At 39.6% G+C, this 15906-nt stretch overlaps 1 protein-coding gene across 4 annotated transcripts in view; it reads left to right on the top strand.

The window, feature by feature from the left end:
• Nucleotides 1-10309, top strand: part of RLF (RLF zinc finger) — a 61771-nt gene extending 51462 nt beyond the window's left edge. For 2 of the 4 annotated variants that reach the window (XM_050715241.1, XM_050715242.1), the window contains exons 6-7: nt 76-217; nt 2807-10255. In XM_050715241.1, coding sequence (XP_050571198.1) covers nt 76-217; nt 2807-7522 — 4858 coding nt within the window. In that variant the 3' untranslated portion in view covers nt 7523-10255. Of the gene's footprint in view, nt 1-75; nt 218-2806 lie in introns of all 4 variants that reach the window. The other 2 variants (XM_035565121.2, XM_050715243.1) reach the window with 2 other exon arrangements.
• Nucleotides 10310-15906: the final 5597 nt, after the last annotated feature.

Here is a 15906-nt window from a genome sequence, read left to right as displayed (position 1 = left end):
AACTACAGTGTGTAGGCTATGGACAGATTGTGCATATCTGCAATGTGATTATGTTCTGCTTTAAATTCTTCGCAGGGAGCTGACACTTTTCTGGAGCAAATTGCAAAGAAGAATAGATCCTTCTTTAGATTCCTTCTTGGAGAGATGTCGTCAATTTGGCATCATTGCCAAGACACTGCAGCATTTGTTTTTCTTGATAAGAGTCATACAATCTGAAGTAAGTTTCAGTCCAGAGGATTTGGACGCAGCCAGAACTGTTTAGATGAATTTACTGTTTTCTTGATAATTCTGCTGAACTGCTATGAAAAAAATCTAGCATATTTTCAATGTTTTGGCTTTCTGTTTAGGTGCCTATTAGCTTTCTAATAAAAAAAATAGCTTTCTGTTAAAAAATTTTGTCAGTTTAGCACATTGTTGAAGTGACCTTTGATCGTTTTAGAATGATTATTGCTGATTTGATAATTTTATAATTATTACTAGTGATGATTTTAGAATGTTTATTACTCTGAAAATACAGTTTGGTAGTATTTTGCAGGCAAAGCATAACTATATTTTGATCTGATGCCTGTTGGTTGTTGCGCCTCGCTCTTGATTGTTGCAGCATCTCTAAGAGATGAAGACTTGAATGAAATGTAACTTTTTTTTTTATTCTGAGAAAATATCCTTATCCTCAAAATCTGTGGTGCAGTAACATCTGGAGTTCTACCTTCTGTTTTGATACCTATCTTTAGACAGTCACAGAAAGGTTCAACAGAGGTTTAACAGCAATTTTAAAAGCCTCACAAACTCTTTTTGAGAAGCAATGGAAAGAATTAAATTGCTACATTTAGCAGGAGGTGAATACAGTATTGCTGTTCATGAGCAGAGTAGTAGGGACAGATGTGGTTGCTCAGTAGACTGTTTCTGTCTTCCTTTGATGGCTGCTCTGATGTTTGAACTGAACCTGTGCCTACTCACTATATGAGAGTAGTTTTGAGAGCAATTATGAATGAAAATTAATCAGGAATTCCTTAATATAAGTGGAGGAAAAATAAGCCAGCTGGTTTTCAGGTTAAAAAATAAACTAGCTGGTTACAGGGTTTTTATTGTTTTAGTAAAGGTATTATACAGATCTTAAATTAGATATGGGATTTTTCCCTTAGTAATGTCACTATTTCCAAAAGATTTCAGATATTTCATCATGAAAAACAGCATAGCTTGGCACATGTACTGTAGAATTTGTCATGTGAACTTCAGTTGCATGTGTCCTTCAATTAACAATGCATTCCTAAATTTGCCTCAGCCTTTCATTATTATGTGGTCATAAGTTAATTCAGAGTTAAGGCATCAAAATGGATTATGGATAAAGCAGGCAAGGTTCCGTTTTTTAATGAAATTTGTCTGGCATCAGGTTTGTTTGCCTTGGAGTCTTTCATTGGCTAGAGTTACTCCTGTGAACCAAATGAGTTACCAAGTGAGATTTGATATGACAAGCAAGTATCATAGCCCTATTTTCGAGTCAAATGAAATAGAAGTCAGAAAGCTTACATGATAGTCCTTCTGACAGAGCAGAGAGGAGAATATGGAACTCTTAAGTCGGCAGACTAATTCTATTCAGTTAATGAAAGTGCTTTGCACAGAGAAGTCTTTGTTCCTAAAGTGAGCCTATCTCTACTTTTAAAATGTATGTGAAAGTGCAGTTATATAAAGTACGCTACATTGTAATACATACAATAGTTTTTCACCTCTTGAGTTTCCTTTTAAATATCATTTATTATTGGGAAAATAGCGTTTTACTGCTGTCTAGCAAACAGTGATGCTATTGAATTAAATTAGTATTGCATGACTTCCAATAGGCAATGCATGGTGAGGATAAGACCTTGCTAATTATTTTCGCTAGTTCTTAGCTCTTTTGGCATTTACCAGAGCTCTTTTGGCATTTACTATCTGAGTTGATGTAGGTGTAGTCATGTTAACCACTTATCATCTCTACACTATTCACAGATAAATTTTGTCTTTACAAATAATAACTAATTACTTAAAACACTCAGATTCGTTATGTTGAAGAGTATAATTTTGTCAGGTTTTGGAACAAAATGACTTTCAATCTTGTCTATGCAGAATTTAAAGTTGTTGTGTTTTTTGTTTTTTCTTTTAAATCAGCATATGGGTAATAATTTTACATATCTTCCTAATAGTACTGAACAGTATTTAAAAGTTGCATAGACTTCTTAGAAAATGCTTGGAGTTGAAATTCCAGTGAACTTCATCAGGAATTTTTTTTACTCTCATACTGCTTATGCTGTCGAAGGTTGTTTTGTTTCAGGGTGCAAGTGTACATTAATTTCCTTATTACACATTGACAGATGTTGTGAATTAATATCCTGTGTGGATACTGCAGGAGTACTGTATGTGGAAGACTTACACCATTTTTTTAGGCGTCTGACTTCCATATGATTGAGAGACAGGGAGTGAAGAGAGGTAGGAATTGTGATTGAGTCAGTCCATGAAGATAGGCAGGAGTAAAAAGGATGTTTCACATCTAACACCCTGAACTAGTCAATGTGATTTCTCCACAGAGTGCACTAAAAGATGAATCCACTCACTTAAAAAACAGAAGAGGTTGCTTACATAAAGTAACTTAAATTTTTTAGAGCATGCTGAGGTGACTTGGGCACATAACACTCAGAAACCTGAATGTGTTTTGAATGTGCTCTAGTCTATCGCTTTTATTGCATAGTTCTTTCAGAGAACAGTTTGGGAGAGAATCTACTTATCAAAGAAAGGTAACATTTGTTTTGTGGCTGTTGGTTTTTTTTTTTCACAGGCAGAAGAAGCAGGACTTGCTGTGTCTGTTTTGTTGTGTGTGAGAGCCCTTCAGATCAGATCAAGTGGAAGTGATGAAATGAAGACATCAGTATGTAAAACAATTGCATGCCTTTTGCCAGAAGACCTTGAAGTTAGGAGAGCTTGTCAGCTCACTGAGTTCTTGCTTGAGCCAACACTGGGAGGATTTAATATGTTGGAAGAGCTCTATATGCAACCAGATCAGAAATTTGATGAAGAAAATGCACTGGTTCCAAACTCACTCCGTTGTGAGCTGCTGTTAGCTTTAAAAGCATACTGGCCATTTGATCCTGAATTTTGGGACTGGAAGACTTTAAAGCGACATTGCCTTAAACTTTTAGGGAAAGTGGGCTCTGATTCTGAGGATGATGCAAGTTTTAATATGTCAATCAATGAAACCGACGTGTTAGAAACTTTCTTCAGTGACTATGAAGAGGCAAAAGAACATAAATATTATGATGGAAAAGACACAATTGGCTACCATAAAGAAAAAGCAAGAGTAAAAAAACCTATTGGTTCTTCAGAACGATACCAGAGATGGCTTCAATACAAATTTTTTTGTGTGCTCTGCAAAAGGGAGTGTATAGAGGCTAGAATATTGCATCATTCTAAGATGCATATGGAAGATGGTATTTATACATGTCCTGTGTGTACTAAAAAGTTCAAGAGAAAGGAATTCTTTGTACCTCATGTAATGGAACATGTTAAGATGCCACCTAGTAGAACACACAGACCAAAAAAGAAAATAATACTGAAAAAAGAGAGATCACCACAAAAGACGACAGCCTCTAGCAGTCCCACTCCAGCACTTCAGGAAAAGTCATATCAGCCAGAGCAGTCTGAAAAATTTGAAAATGATGCACATGAATATGTCACATTTAGCCAACTGGAAAATTGCCAACTACAAGACAGAGACATCTATCCATGTCCTGGAACAGATTGTTCTAGGGTATTTAAACAGTTCAAATACTTAAGTGTACATCTGAAAGCTGAGCATCAAAACAATGATGAGAATGCGAAACACTACTTGGATATGAAAAACAGGAGAGAGAAATGCGCTTTTTGTCGCCGACACTTCATGACATCCTTTCATTTACGGGAACATGAACGTGTGCACTGTGGACCTCAACCATATATGTGTGTGTCAATGGATTGTTATGCTAGATTTGGGTCAGTTAATGAGCTTCTTAATCACAAACAAACACATGATGATCTGCGTTATAAATGCGAGCTAAACGGATGTAATATTGTTTTCAGTGATTTAGGGCAACTTTACCATCATGAGGCACAGCATTTCAGAGATGCATCATACACCTGCAACTTCTTTGGTTGCAAAAAGTTTTATTATTCAAAAACTGAATTTCAGAATCATCTTGCAGTGCATAATATTGCAGTGTCAAATGGGGAAGTGAAGCAAACAGTGAAACTTGAAGATTCAGTTTCAAAAGACAAATGCAGTTATCTTCCAGAGTCTCAATTGCTTGAACAATCTGAAAATTCCAATCAGAATGAAAACTTGGATCCCACGAGATCACAGGAAATTCCACAGATTAAGGAAGAAGTGCTCTCTGATAGTGAAGATTTAGATGATGAAAGTAATTGCAGTCTTCATTGTGGGAACCATAGTGCAGCTGCTTCAGTAAATCAAGGCCAGGTGTCTCCTTTACTGATCGAAACATTGGCTCACGGTCAAACAGTTCCAGGCTTTCTCATGTCCCAGGAAGGAGTCTTCCATTCAACAGATGTGAAGCAACAGTGTTCCAATGTGGCAGTTTGCTTTGGTGAAAAAAAATTTTCATGTGGTTTTGAAGGCTGCTGTTCCACGCACAAGAACTCCAGAGGTATGCAAAAACACCTTCGCAGGGCTCATCCATATAACTTCAAAGGTAAAAAAAAAGTGGAGATGAAAACTAAAGACTTTCTTGATCTATTGAGTGATGCTCAGGACAGTAAATCCCCTACAGACATTAATACAGAGTTAGGTCATAGTTCAGATACAAATGCTGACTCTCCAGAAAGCTTGTATTGTAATATAAATGTTAAAGGAAACAGTGGCTTCAAGGAAGAAACTTGTCCTTCTTCTCCAGAAACATCTTTTTATGATAGTTCTAAAGATTCAAATATTGAAGATAACATGTTGGAACTAATGTTAGGCTTGAAACATCTAAGCTTAAAGAATTCTAACATGCAGAATTCTTCAAGAAGCAAGCATTTTTTGGGCTCTTTGCAGTCCTACTCATCTAGAGATGCCAAGTGCCCTGAGTCAGTAGTAGATGAAACTACCTCAAAATTTCAGTTTCAAGAGCAACACGAAAATTTACCCAGCCAGTACCTTACTCAGCTGGCAGCTAAACCATTTTTCTGTGAATGTCAAGGATGTACGTGTGAGTTTGTGACCAGAGAAGCTCTCTTAATGCATTATGTTAAAAAGCATAACTATTCAAAGGAAATGGTTCTTCAGTTAAATATGTTCCAGCATCGGTACTCACCATTTAAGTGTCATATTTGCCAAAGATCATTTACAAGAAAAACACACCTTAGAATTCACTATAGAAACAAACATCAAATTGGCTGTGAGAGGGTAACTCACAAATTTGAACATGTAGGCTTATTTACAGATGACATGCATAAAAATAGCACTGTTCCAACACCTGTCTGTGCAACCAAGGTTGAATTCATTGAACATTCAGACCATTCTGAACAGCTGTGTCATCCTAAAAAGGAAGAGTGTAGTTCTGAGACAGATTTGGAATCCGGTGAAGAGACAGACAATGTAACAAGAAAATCATCTAAAATAGCATCTCTGGACAGCCATAGGGAAGAACTGGAAGCACGAGAGGGAAGAGGAAGTAAAAGAACAGTTGCTAAAGGGAACTTATGTTACATATTGCATAAGTACCACAAACCATTTCATTGTATACATAAAAGTTGCAACTCTGCATTTACCAACCAGAAGGGTTTGATTCGCCATTATAGGACCGTTCACCAGTATAATAAGGAACAGCTCTGCTTAGAAAAAGACAAAGCAAGAACAAAAAGGGAGCTTGTCAAATGTAAAAAAATATTTGCATGCAAACACAAAGAGTGTGGTAAGCGGTTTTTATGTTCTAAAGATCTTGCTAAGCATTGCAGTGACTTCCACAATGAACACTTAGAGGATCAAAAACTGCTTTCTGAAACTGAATCTGCAAGATTTGCTTGTAATCAAGCCCAGTGCCCTGCTGTATTTTATACCTTCAATAAGCTTAAACAGCATCTCGTAGAAGAACATGCTAGTGAAGAAAAAATAAACAAAGATTTTGAAATCCATTGTGACCTTAACGGCTGTGATCGAGTTTTCACAAATTACAGTCACTACTCTCAACATGTGTATTTTCGACATAGTGAATATTATGATAGTCTCTTTGGAAATCAGAAGGAGGAAGAAGATAATCATGACAAAAATAAAAATGAACAAAGTTATCTGAAAGACACTTTTGACATAAACAAGCAGAATGGGAAGCAGTTAAAAGAAAAATCTAAGAGAGTTAGCAGAAGTAAAGAAAAGCATTTGATTAATTTCAAAACAAAAGAGGAAGCCCTACAAATGTGTAAAGAGAAGTCTAACCAGACCCAGTACCCTTGCATGGTTCAGGGATGTCTATCTGTTGTCAAATTGGAAAGCAGTATATTGAGGCACTATAAACGCACACATCAGATGACCAATATGTATATAGAGCAAAGGATTCAGAAACTTGTTGTTTGTGTTAAATGTGGCATAATGATTGAAAAACAGACCTCCTCTGAAACAGCTTTAGGCTTGGATAAAAAAGGCATAAAGGTTAAAGAGGAGGTATCAGCTAATCCTGAATATGTACAGGAAAGTGAAAAATTTCTTGTTCCAAATTCTGATTGTGAGCATCAAGATGTAAGCAATGAAGACCAAAAAAGAAATAGTGTAAGTTTTGATACAGGTGCCTTTATGTATTCAGGCACTTTAAAATATAACCACAGTTCAAAAACCAGCTCTTTTGAAGAGCATAATGTCAGGGAGTCAGTTATGTGTAAAACTGAAGATTTTTCTGAAAATAGTGAAAGAGAAAATAGTTCTTATTTCTCCAGTTTACAATTGGAATTGCCAAGAGAGAAAGACACAGAAGGATGTCAGCATAGTGCAGTTACTCAAAATGCAAAAAGAAATGTAGTTTTTGCTACAAAAGACAAATTGCAGAAGCCTTCAGTCTCCAGACCATTTGATTTAAAGACATATAAACCAATGGGATTTGAGTCTTCATTTTTAAAATTTATTCAGGAAAGTGAGGAAAAAGATGACGATGATGATGATTTTGATGAGGTAGTGGAATGGGAGTCCCCCGAGCAGTTGCCAGTAGATAGAATCTTGCAAAAAGAGGGAGACAGTCAAAGGGATACACCAGTAAATAGCTTTGTGGATGACAAAAATGTAATCATACCCCAAAATAATCGTGGGCAACTAACAGAAATCCAGCCCTTGTTGTCTGAATCATCGTCTGCCCCTTCTTTAGAAAATTTGAGGGCTATCTTGGACAAGGCGTTAACAGACTGTGGAGACCTTGCCTTAAAACAACTTCATTACTTAAGACCAGTAGTTGTTCTTGAAAGATCAAAGTTTTCCACGTCCCTTATAGACTTATTTCCAACAAAAAAGGCAGATGAGCTTTGTGTAGGAAGTACATAAATAGTTTTGCTTAGAGCAGATTGCCTACACTACTGCTATATGGGGAGAACTTCAGTTAGAACAGTAATTGTTACAGTACACGCTGTTTAGGTTAGTTTAGACTGTTTAATTACATGAATGTATAATATCTGTCAAAAGTATTGGCCAAGTTAATTTAGCTCCCTATTTTTTTTTTCCTCAATGAACTATGCTGATTTTGGTGCTATTTAATACATCAGAATACTGGGGGCTTCCTCTTGCAGAGTAAATGTGCATGATTGTATATGGAACACGTACTAGGGTACCAGGGTTTGGGGGGCGATGGAGTTATTACTTGACTTGAATGTGCACCCTAGGGTGCTTTGTGTAACATATTGTACACTACAGCATCTTATATTTTTTGAGTTATGAGTTTCAATAAATTACAGTTTTTCACCCATTTGCTTACTGTATAGTAAATCTGTAATGTGGGTTACTTGTGATTGAGTTTGGAACCATTCTGACTGCATTGGATAATGTTGCTTGAATTTTATGCATTTGTAGATTTACCAAACTGATGAAACGCTATACAGAAAGTAAAGTATTACATTCTATTTTATAATATTATCTGTCCTTTTTTCAGACTTTAAAAAATTAGTACAGGCAGAAAGCACTTGCCACTTAGAGAGATGAGAAACCCCTAGTTACCTTTTCCTTTAAAGGAAGAAGCTTCTGAGAGCATTTGTTACAAGGTGTTTGAAAATCATTGACAGGCTTCCATGAAATTCACATCACAGTAAAGTTATCAGTACATGTTTTGGGCTCCCTGCTTAATTCTTTGGATAACAAAACCTAACTGGAAGTTTCACCAGAAAAGTAATGTTTTAAGATCTATTTCTTATCTTTTTGTCTCATTTCTTTGCCTCCCTTTTGGATACATCATGAGGCCCAGTCTGTTTTCTGTGTAAGTGCTTTTTCCCAATCTCTATGAGGATGCTAACAAGTGAACAAACAGCCCCTTATTGATCAAGGACTGGGGTTTGATGGAGTGTTGCAGTTTTTATACTGTGATCTGGAAAAGTAGCAATGGAAAGAAAATGAAGAAAACTTTGGAAAGTGTTCTTTAAACAGACCATGATTATTGATTGGGTGCAGTGATGAAGAGGGCTGTTTAAAAAGCTATATTAAAAAGTCTGGGGAACTGTTATGACCAAAGCTAGGTATCTTCATGCTAACCACTTAGAAGAGTTATTTGGGTGTCTTTAAAATAAAGGCTAGGTTAAAAGTCCTACTCCAAGCAGGAGAAGTGTAATTTATTGTACTTTTCCTGTGATCTCATTTTGCTAAAATATAAAAAATATAAGCTTCTTGTGATGAAAGGATATGGTGCAAGAATCTTCTCACTAGCTTTTAAAAAAATAAAAGTGAGATAGGCTCAAAATGTTAAATAGTAAACCAGGGTCATGCAAGTGAAATAGTGTGTTCTAAAATGGTTTCAGCTCTTAAAAGCGTAGTCAAGTTCAAACATGTGAATCATCAGGATCTCAGAACAAATGGGATTAACTGCACGCAATAAATATGTGATGACTACATCAGATAATGGGCTTAGAGAGATACCAATACACTCCAGGGTTTTTTGAGCATCTCACAAAGCAAATTATCCCCATCCATGCCTATATTATAGATCCTGGTGTGTAATATTAAAAAATAAATAAAATTTAAAAAAAATAATAAAATTTTATAGATCCTGGTTACTAATGTTAGAGAAATTGTTGCTCTTTCTGTAGGCTTAAATATAATGCAGGACAAAATAGAGATGCAGACATTGTTTCTACCTGTTAGGTATGAAGGCAGGCCCTGCAGTATTCTTCAGTTTAAGAACTATGTTTAGAAACTGCCAAGTCAGTTTCCCTCAGTGGTTGTACACAAGCGTCTTAGAGGTTTTTTCCTCTGGTGATCTGTCATCCTGTGCAACAGTGGGATTTTTATTGCTGTGGTCTCATCTTTGTAGTCATATTTCTGTTCAAAGAATGTCACACTGGACTGTCAGCTGCTTCCTAGTTAGAAAAGTAACTTCTTATCCATTTCAGATACTGGCAGTATATTTCAGTCTTCGTACTTGGTCATCTATAATATGTCATCCCATCTCAGTGAGGTAATAGATGTCACACCATGAAAACTGCATGGTTCCCATCTGCATCCTGATTCCCAATTTCGTCATCAGCTGGTCTGTCTGATCTTTCCAGTTCCCTCGTGTTGGTGGGTATAAGAGAAGGTCTGAAGTTAGGAATTTTCACTGCCATCGAGTAGGCCATCAGTTTTCCTTCCAAGTGCTACTAGTACTTGTTTTACAGTGAAGATCCTATTGCTCCCAAACAAACCTGAGAATGTCTTGTTCTCTGGTAAAGGAATACTGTTGTGATGACTTCTTAAATTAAAAAAAAAAAAAAAAATCCTACTGTAAACAGTAGATACCTGAGAAAATGGAGGTGCAAGTTCATAATCATGGTATATTGCTTCCATTTTTTTTAATTGTTGTCTTCTGTTTTGTGGATTTTGTAGCAAAACAACATTTCCTTTGCTGCAAATGCCTGTCTTCCTTTTAAGTTCCCCAAGGCTATGGGTTTCCCTGTCTTGTTCGATGGGTAATAAAAAATGAGCGTACCGTTATTGAGACCTGCTAAACTTCTGTACTTCTCGCAGGACTCTCAGCAGAGCTAACAGTTTGGATCAGTGGTTTTGCTTGACTGTTATTTTGTGGCTGTTTCTTTGTTTGTGCACGATCTTTGGATTTTATAATACCGATGCAGTCTTACGAAACTGGATTTGGCTTGACCAGGAGGGGACAGTTACCTTGAATTCTTCCCTAGTTTGTAAATTGAAGGTTCCAGCTTTCAGGGAATTCCCATGCAGCAGTATCTCTGTCTGCAATGAGGAGTCCCAGAACAAGAAGCTAAACGAATTTATGAAATGTACTATGCCAGCCTGCTTTATTTTAAAAAGGACTTAACAGAGCTTACTTTAGTAGAATTTGATGCAATGATACTGCATTGCAAGGAGAAAGAAAGCAGATGTTAGGAGACTGTCAAGAGATGAAGAAAAATGGCCAAATACTAGTTTAGTCAGTATTAAGTTTTATAATTCACTTATCCTAGTGAAAGGCTGTGAAAGGAATCCTTTCAGACAAGTACTGGTAAGGTTTTGCCTGTATTATTGTGTGCAGCCTGCGTAACTTGTACTGAATAAAAATAACCTAAAAACCTTGTGTACAGACTGCAGTTCCTAAAGGATGAAAAGTCTGTGAATGATGGTTAAGAGTGCTTGAATTGGGTAGCAAATGTATGCTGGAGAGGAGTGCCCCTTCTGTCCTCCCCTCACATACTATGAGAAGCTGTGTGAGCTTACAGAGAGCATTGGCACAGAGCAAATTGCAGGAACTCTGTGCTGGAAATCAGAGAGAGAAAAAAAAAAGTTACAAATCATTAGAGCAGTCCTAGAAGGCCTTTTCTTTAGAAGAACCAAGGGAAAGAGACCTCTGTGATCCTGTTAAAGGACTGAACGGAGATGACTGGCTTCAGTATCAAAAATTGCATCTATCCAATAGCATAGGAATTTCCTTCAAGCTCTGTGCTAAAGTGTGATGGAGCAGCTCTCACCTGACATGGCATCATTCCTTTGTTATCTATATGTCTGGTCTATGATTCAGGGAAGAGCTGTCACGGCATCATTCCTCTGTTATTTACAGAGTGTGGTGGAGCCTGACACTGCATCACACCCCCTGTAATCTATATGCTACAGGCATGGGACGATCTGGCCTCCCTGGCTGTATCTAGAGCTCCTGTGATGTGACTAACCAACAAAGGCACAATTACGTGCTAAGGAGGGGTTGCACAACCTGAATCATGGAAAATTGCTGACTAAAAATTAATCGTCTAACGATCCTATAGAGATCCCAACCAAGAACCCTTTGGGCTCTCTAGGACCATAGTGGGCTGTGACCCAGGAACTCCCCCTGGAAGGGATGCCTCTCAGAGAAGATTCTTTGAGGTTTAATGATCATCTGCTGACAGCCACCACGTAATTGGAAAGAGCAAGTATTACACTCTAATAAGGGGGAAATCCTTAGGTGCACAACTAACTTGAGAACCCTCTGATACCACACAGTAAGTCTAATCTGAACCTTGCCATTTTCAAATCTTTGTCAAGTTGCTGCAGTTGCTATATCACATCAAAAATGAGCTGTTAGGTATCACATAAATCCAACCTTGTAATCTACCCCCAAAGTGGCAATACATTTCAATCACTACTAAATCTGAGTTTGCCTGAGTAATCTTGCAACATAAAGTAATATTAAGGAGCTGTGTGAAAGTCAGGAGTTTACTCCTTTGCGCTTTAGGTCACGAAGAAACTCCTTGTTTATACAAGCAGTCCTTCTGCTGAAGTTCTTAGCTTTAGTGGAGGTCAGAGAGGGCAAGAGGGAAAATAAAAAAAGAAGCAATATCTCATTTGGGAAAGTTAATTCGTCTCCAGCATGTAAGTTCATCTTGTGGAATACTAGGAAGAATGGTAACAGGATGTTAACAGATGTAAACAGGAACAGACAAGGATTTTTGAGTAGCTAGCTGCAGTAGGAACCACCTGAAACTATCAAACAGCAAAGACTGATGGAAATTTTCATAATGTTATCAGATGAAGCTAACAGAAAAGTAGGAGAGGTTGAGCTGGACACAGGATAGGATTTCAGATTTGCACAGGGTAAAAATTGTGGTATGAAAAAGCTGTTTTGATTCCATAGAATCTGAAATTGGAGACAGCAATGAAATAGAATCATCACAGAATGGTTTGGGTTGGAAGGGACCTTAAAGATCATCAAGTTCCAACCCCTTTCCCATGGGCAGGGACACCTCCCACCAGCCCAGGCTGCCCAAAGCCCCATCTATCCTGACCTTGGGCACTGTCAGGGATGGGGCATCCACAGCCTCTCTGGGCAATCTGTTCCAGAGCCTCACCAGCCTCATAGATAAGAATTTCTTTATATCTGATCTAAACCTACCCTCTTTCATTTTAAAAGTATTATTCCTTGTTCTATCAGTATACTCTCTGTTAAAGAGTCTTTCCCTGTCGTTCGTGTAGGTGCCCTTGGAGCACTGGAAAGCTGCTATAGAGTCTCCCTGGAGCCTTCTCTTCTGCAGGCTGAACAACCCCAGCTCCCTCAGCCTGTCTTAACATGAGAGGTGCTCCAGCCCTTTGATCATCCTCGTGGCACTCCTCTGGATTTGTTCTAATAGCTCCATATCCTTCTGGTGCTGGGGACCCCATAGCTGAACACAGTAGTCCAGGTGTGGTCTCACAAGAGCACAGAAGAGCAGAGAAGAATCACCTTCCTCACCCTGCTGGCCACGCTTCTTTCAATGCAGCCCAGGATATGTGGTTGGTTTTCTGGGCTGCAAGTACACATTCCTGGTTCATGCTGAGGTTCTCATCCACCAACACCGTTGGCTCCTCCTCAGGGCTGCTCTCAATCCATTCTCTGCCCAGCCTGTATTCATGCTTGGGATTGTCCCAGCCTAGATGCAGCAATTTGCACTTGGCCTTGTTGAACGTCATGAGGTTTGCACAGGCGTGCCTCTTAAGCCTGTCAAGGTCCCTCAGGGTGGCATCCCTTCCTTCCATCTTGTCGACCACACAACACAGCTTGGTGTCATCAGTAAACTTTCTGAGGGTGCCCTCAATCCCACTGTCCATGTCACTGACAAAGATGTTAAATAGTGCTAGTCCAAGTACTTATCCATGAGGAACACCACTCGTCACCAATCTCCACCTGGACGTGGAGCTGTTGACCGCAACTCTTTGAATGTGACCGTCCAGCCAATCTCTTACCCACCAGGTGGTCCATCCATCAAATTCATGTCTCTCCAATTTGGAGACAAGCATGTTATGTGGTACAGCATCATATGCTTTGCACAAGCACAAATAGGGTTTTGTATCAATTTCAGCATATGAGCTGTGCTTGAGCCCGTATAATAGCCAAAAAAAACCTGAATGGGGTAAGGGATTCCAGATCTATAACTATATGAGGAGCAAAATGAAGCAATTAAGAAAATATACAACTACTGTACACCTCTAGGCTGTGAAGAGCACAAGTGGCTGCATGGCACTGCTGGCAGAAACTGCCCCAGGAGTTCTTAGGAGCACAGCAGGATAAGCACTGCTAAACACTATGCGCAGTAGCATGAGTTTTCTCTGGAGCCTTGTGCACCCCTTCCTTCAGAATTGAGGGTGTTGAGTTGTTTCTTTCAGGAAATGCACAATGCTCCAGTCACTGAACTCACATCTCTAGGAGGGCAATGGCCCTGGTTTTGCTCAGCCTGTGTCCTCTGGGTTGTAAGGGTTGTTCCAGGTCACCTGCTGAATCTTTGGGACTGTGAGGAGAACCTGTTTATTTAACCTGATTAATGACTGTGCCCTGATACCAGGCCCAGAAGAAGAGTAGTTCCAAGGAAAGTGAATGTTTGTTTAACACTTTGTTCTTGGCTTTGGAGCAGATACAAAAGGGATTAAGGGCTTTTAGGGTAACATTTTTGTTTTGGAATTCACTTGCCAGACCCGTGAGTACAGGCTGCCCATGGTCACACAATCACTTAGGTTAGAACGAACCTCTTGAGATTATCTAGCCCACCCCATCCCCCCTAACTTCTGCTCAAGCAGGGCCAAAGCCAGTTGCCCAGGACTTTGTCCAGTTGGGTTTTGAGTATCTCCAAGGATAGAGAATTCACAAACCTCTGTGCAACCCAACTCAGTGTTTTATCTCCTTCACAGTAAAACATATTTCCTTGTGTTTAGATGGAATTTCACGTATTTCACTTTGCACCTTCTCACTGGGCACCACTGAGAAGAGTTTGGCTCCCTCGTCTTCACTCCCTCCCATCAGTTTTTTATGCGTATTGATGAGATTCCCCCTGAGCCTTCTCTTCACAAGGCTGAACGTTCCCAGCAATCCCAACCTTTCCTTGTAAGAGAGGTGCTCCAATCCCTTCATCACCTTCATGGCCTTTCACTGGAGTAACTTCAGTAGCTCCATACATTTCTTGTGCAGGTGAGCCCAGAACTTAACACAGCTCTCCAGGTGTGGCCCCACCAGTACTGAGAGGAAGGATGACCTCCTTCCACCTGCTGGCAACAGACATCCCTGTAGATATAACTCCATCCCACTATGGCCGAGTGCTCGGGAACCCTTCTGTGTACGTGTACTAACAACTCTCCAGACATCTATGGGCTGACATCAAGTTTTACTGCATTTTCTAAAGCATCCTCAGTCCAAACCTCTTCATTGCCTTGGCCAACTCTGCAGCCAAATGTGCTGCTCCTATGGCTAGGGGCTGTTGTAATCCTCCTGCCCAACCAGGAGCAACTCTGTGCCCTGTAGAACTGGTACCCAATACAGCTCCTCAGCACAAACTACAAGATCACTCTAAAGGTGATCTCACAGTGATTTAGCTCCATGTCAGGCAATGTGAACCCTCCTGACCAAACCTAGGTGGTCCCAGGTTAGAGCAGTTTGGGAAGCTAAGATTTGACTTGCTCTGCCTTATGCATAGTGCCAGTCTGTTCTTTCCCATTTGGCAAAAATGTAAGCAGCAAAGACATTTGATGGGAAGGGATGACAGCTACCTCCCCCATGGGGAAACTGCAAGTGTTTACCTTTGATATCTGCTACGTGAGGTTCCTATGGACACTGTATGCTGCTACAGAGTGGTTGGGAAAGCTCAGATGTGTACTGACCTAGCTCCTCAGATTCACTTGAGAAGTGCATTGTTTGCCCTTGCCCAGCCAATTCTCCTCCATCGCTATCACATCACTCCTCTATGTCTTCCAGAGGTAGATTGGGTTGGTGCTCCACAAACTGGACCTGTTGGTGATCCTGTTGTGATTCAGAATCCATAACTGGTGTATGTGGAGGTGCACGAAATTAGTGTCATCCTCCATCTTGGTCAAGCTGTGCCCTCATGGTTGGAGTCAGGTGGACAGAACTTTTTCTTGCCTATACTCTTCAACACTGAGCAGGTCCTGGCCTGCTGTTCTGTGTCTATGTCTGTGTCACTGATTACATTTGGCTGAGTCAGACTGGAAGATGGGCGCCAGAATGGCTGCATAGATTGGACAGGTATTGTTCATGCTCTACTACCTCAATATCCTTTCCCCCTACCCTTGCAGCCCTGCCCAGCCTCCAGAGTAAGTATTTGGATTTCTTTTGATCACAGCTACATTTGGGTTTTTGAGTGGGTCTAGAGTCTTGCTCTGGAGTGTGGGGAAACCACAGCTTGCTCTGTTCTACAGCTCAATCCCTACATCTTTGCACCTGAGCACTGACAACAACTTTTATGCAGGGTAAGAAGTCCAGCACCAACGTGCTGGTGCATGCCCTC

Source organism: Cygnus atratus, chromosome 23 (assembly GCF_013377495.2).
Source record: "Cygnus atratus isolate AKBS03 ecotype Queensland, Australia chromosome 23, CAtr_DNAZoo_HiC_assembly, whole genome shotgun sequence".
Taxonomy (NCBI): domain Eukaryota; kingdom Metazoa; phylum Chordata; class Aves; order Anseriformes; family Anatidae; genus Cygnus; species Cygnus atratus.
The sequence above is the reverse complement of the archived record's forward strand: the minus strand, read 5'-3'. Positions and strand labels throughout refer to the sequence as shown.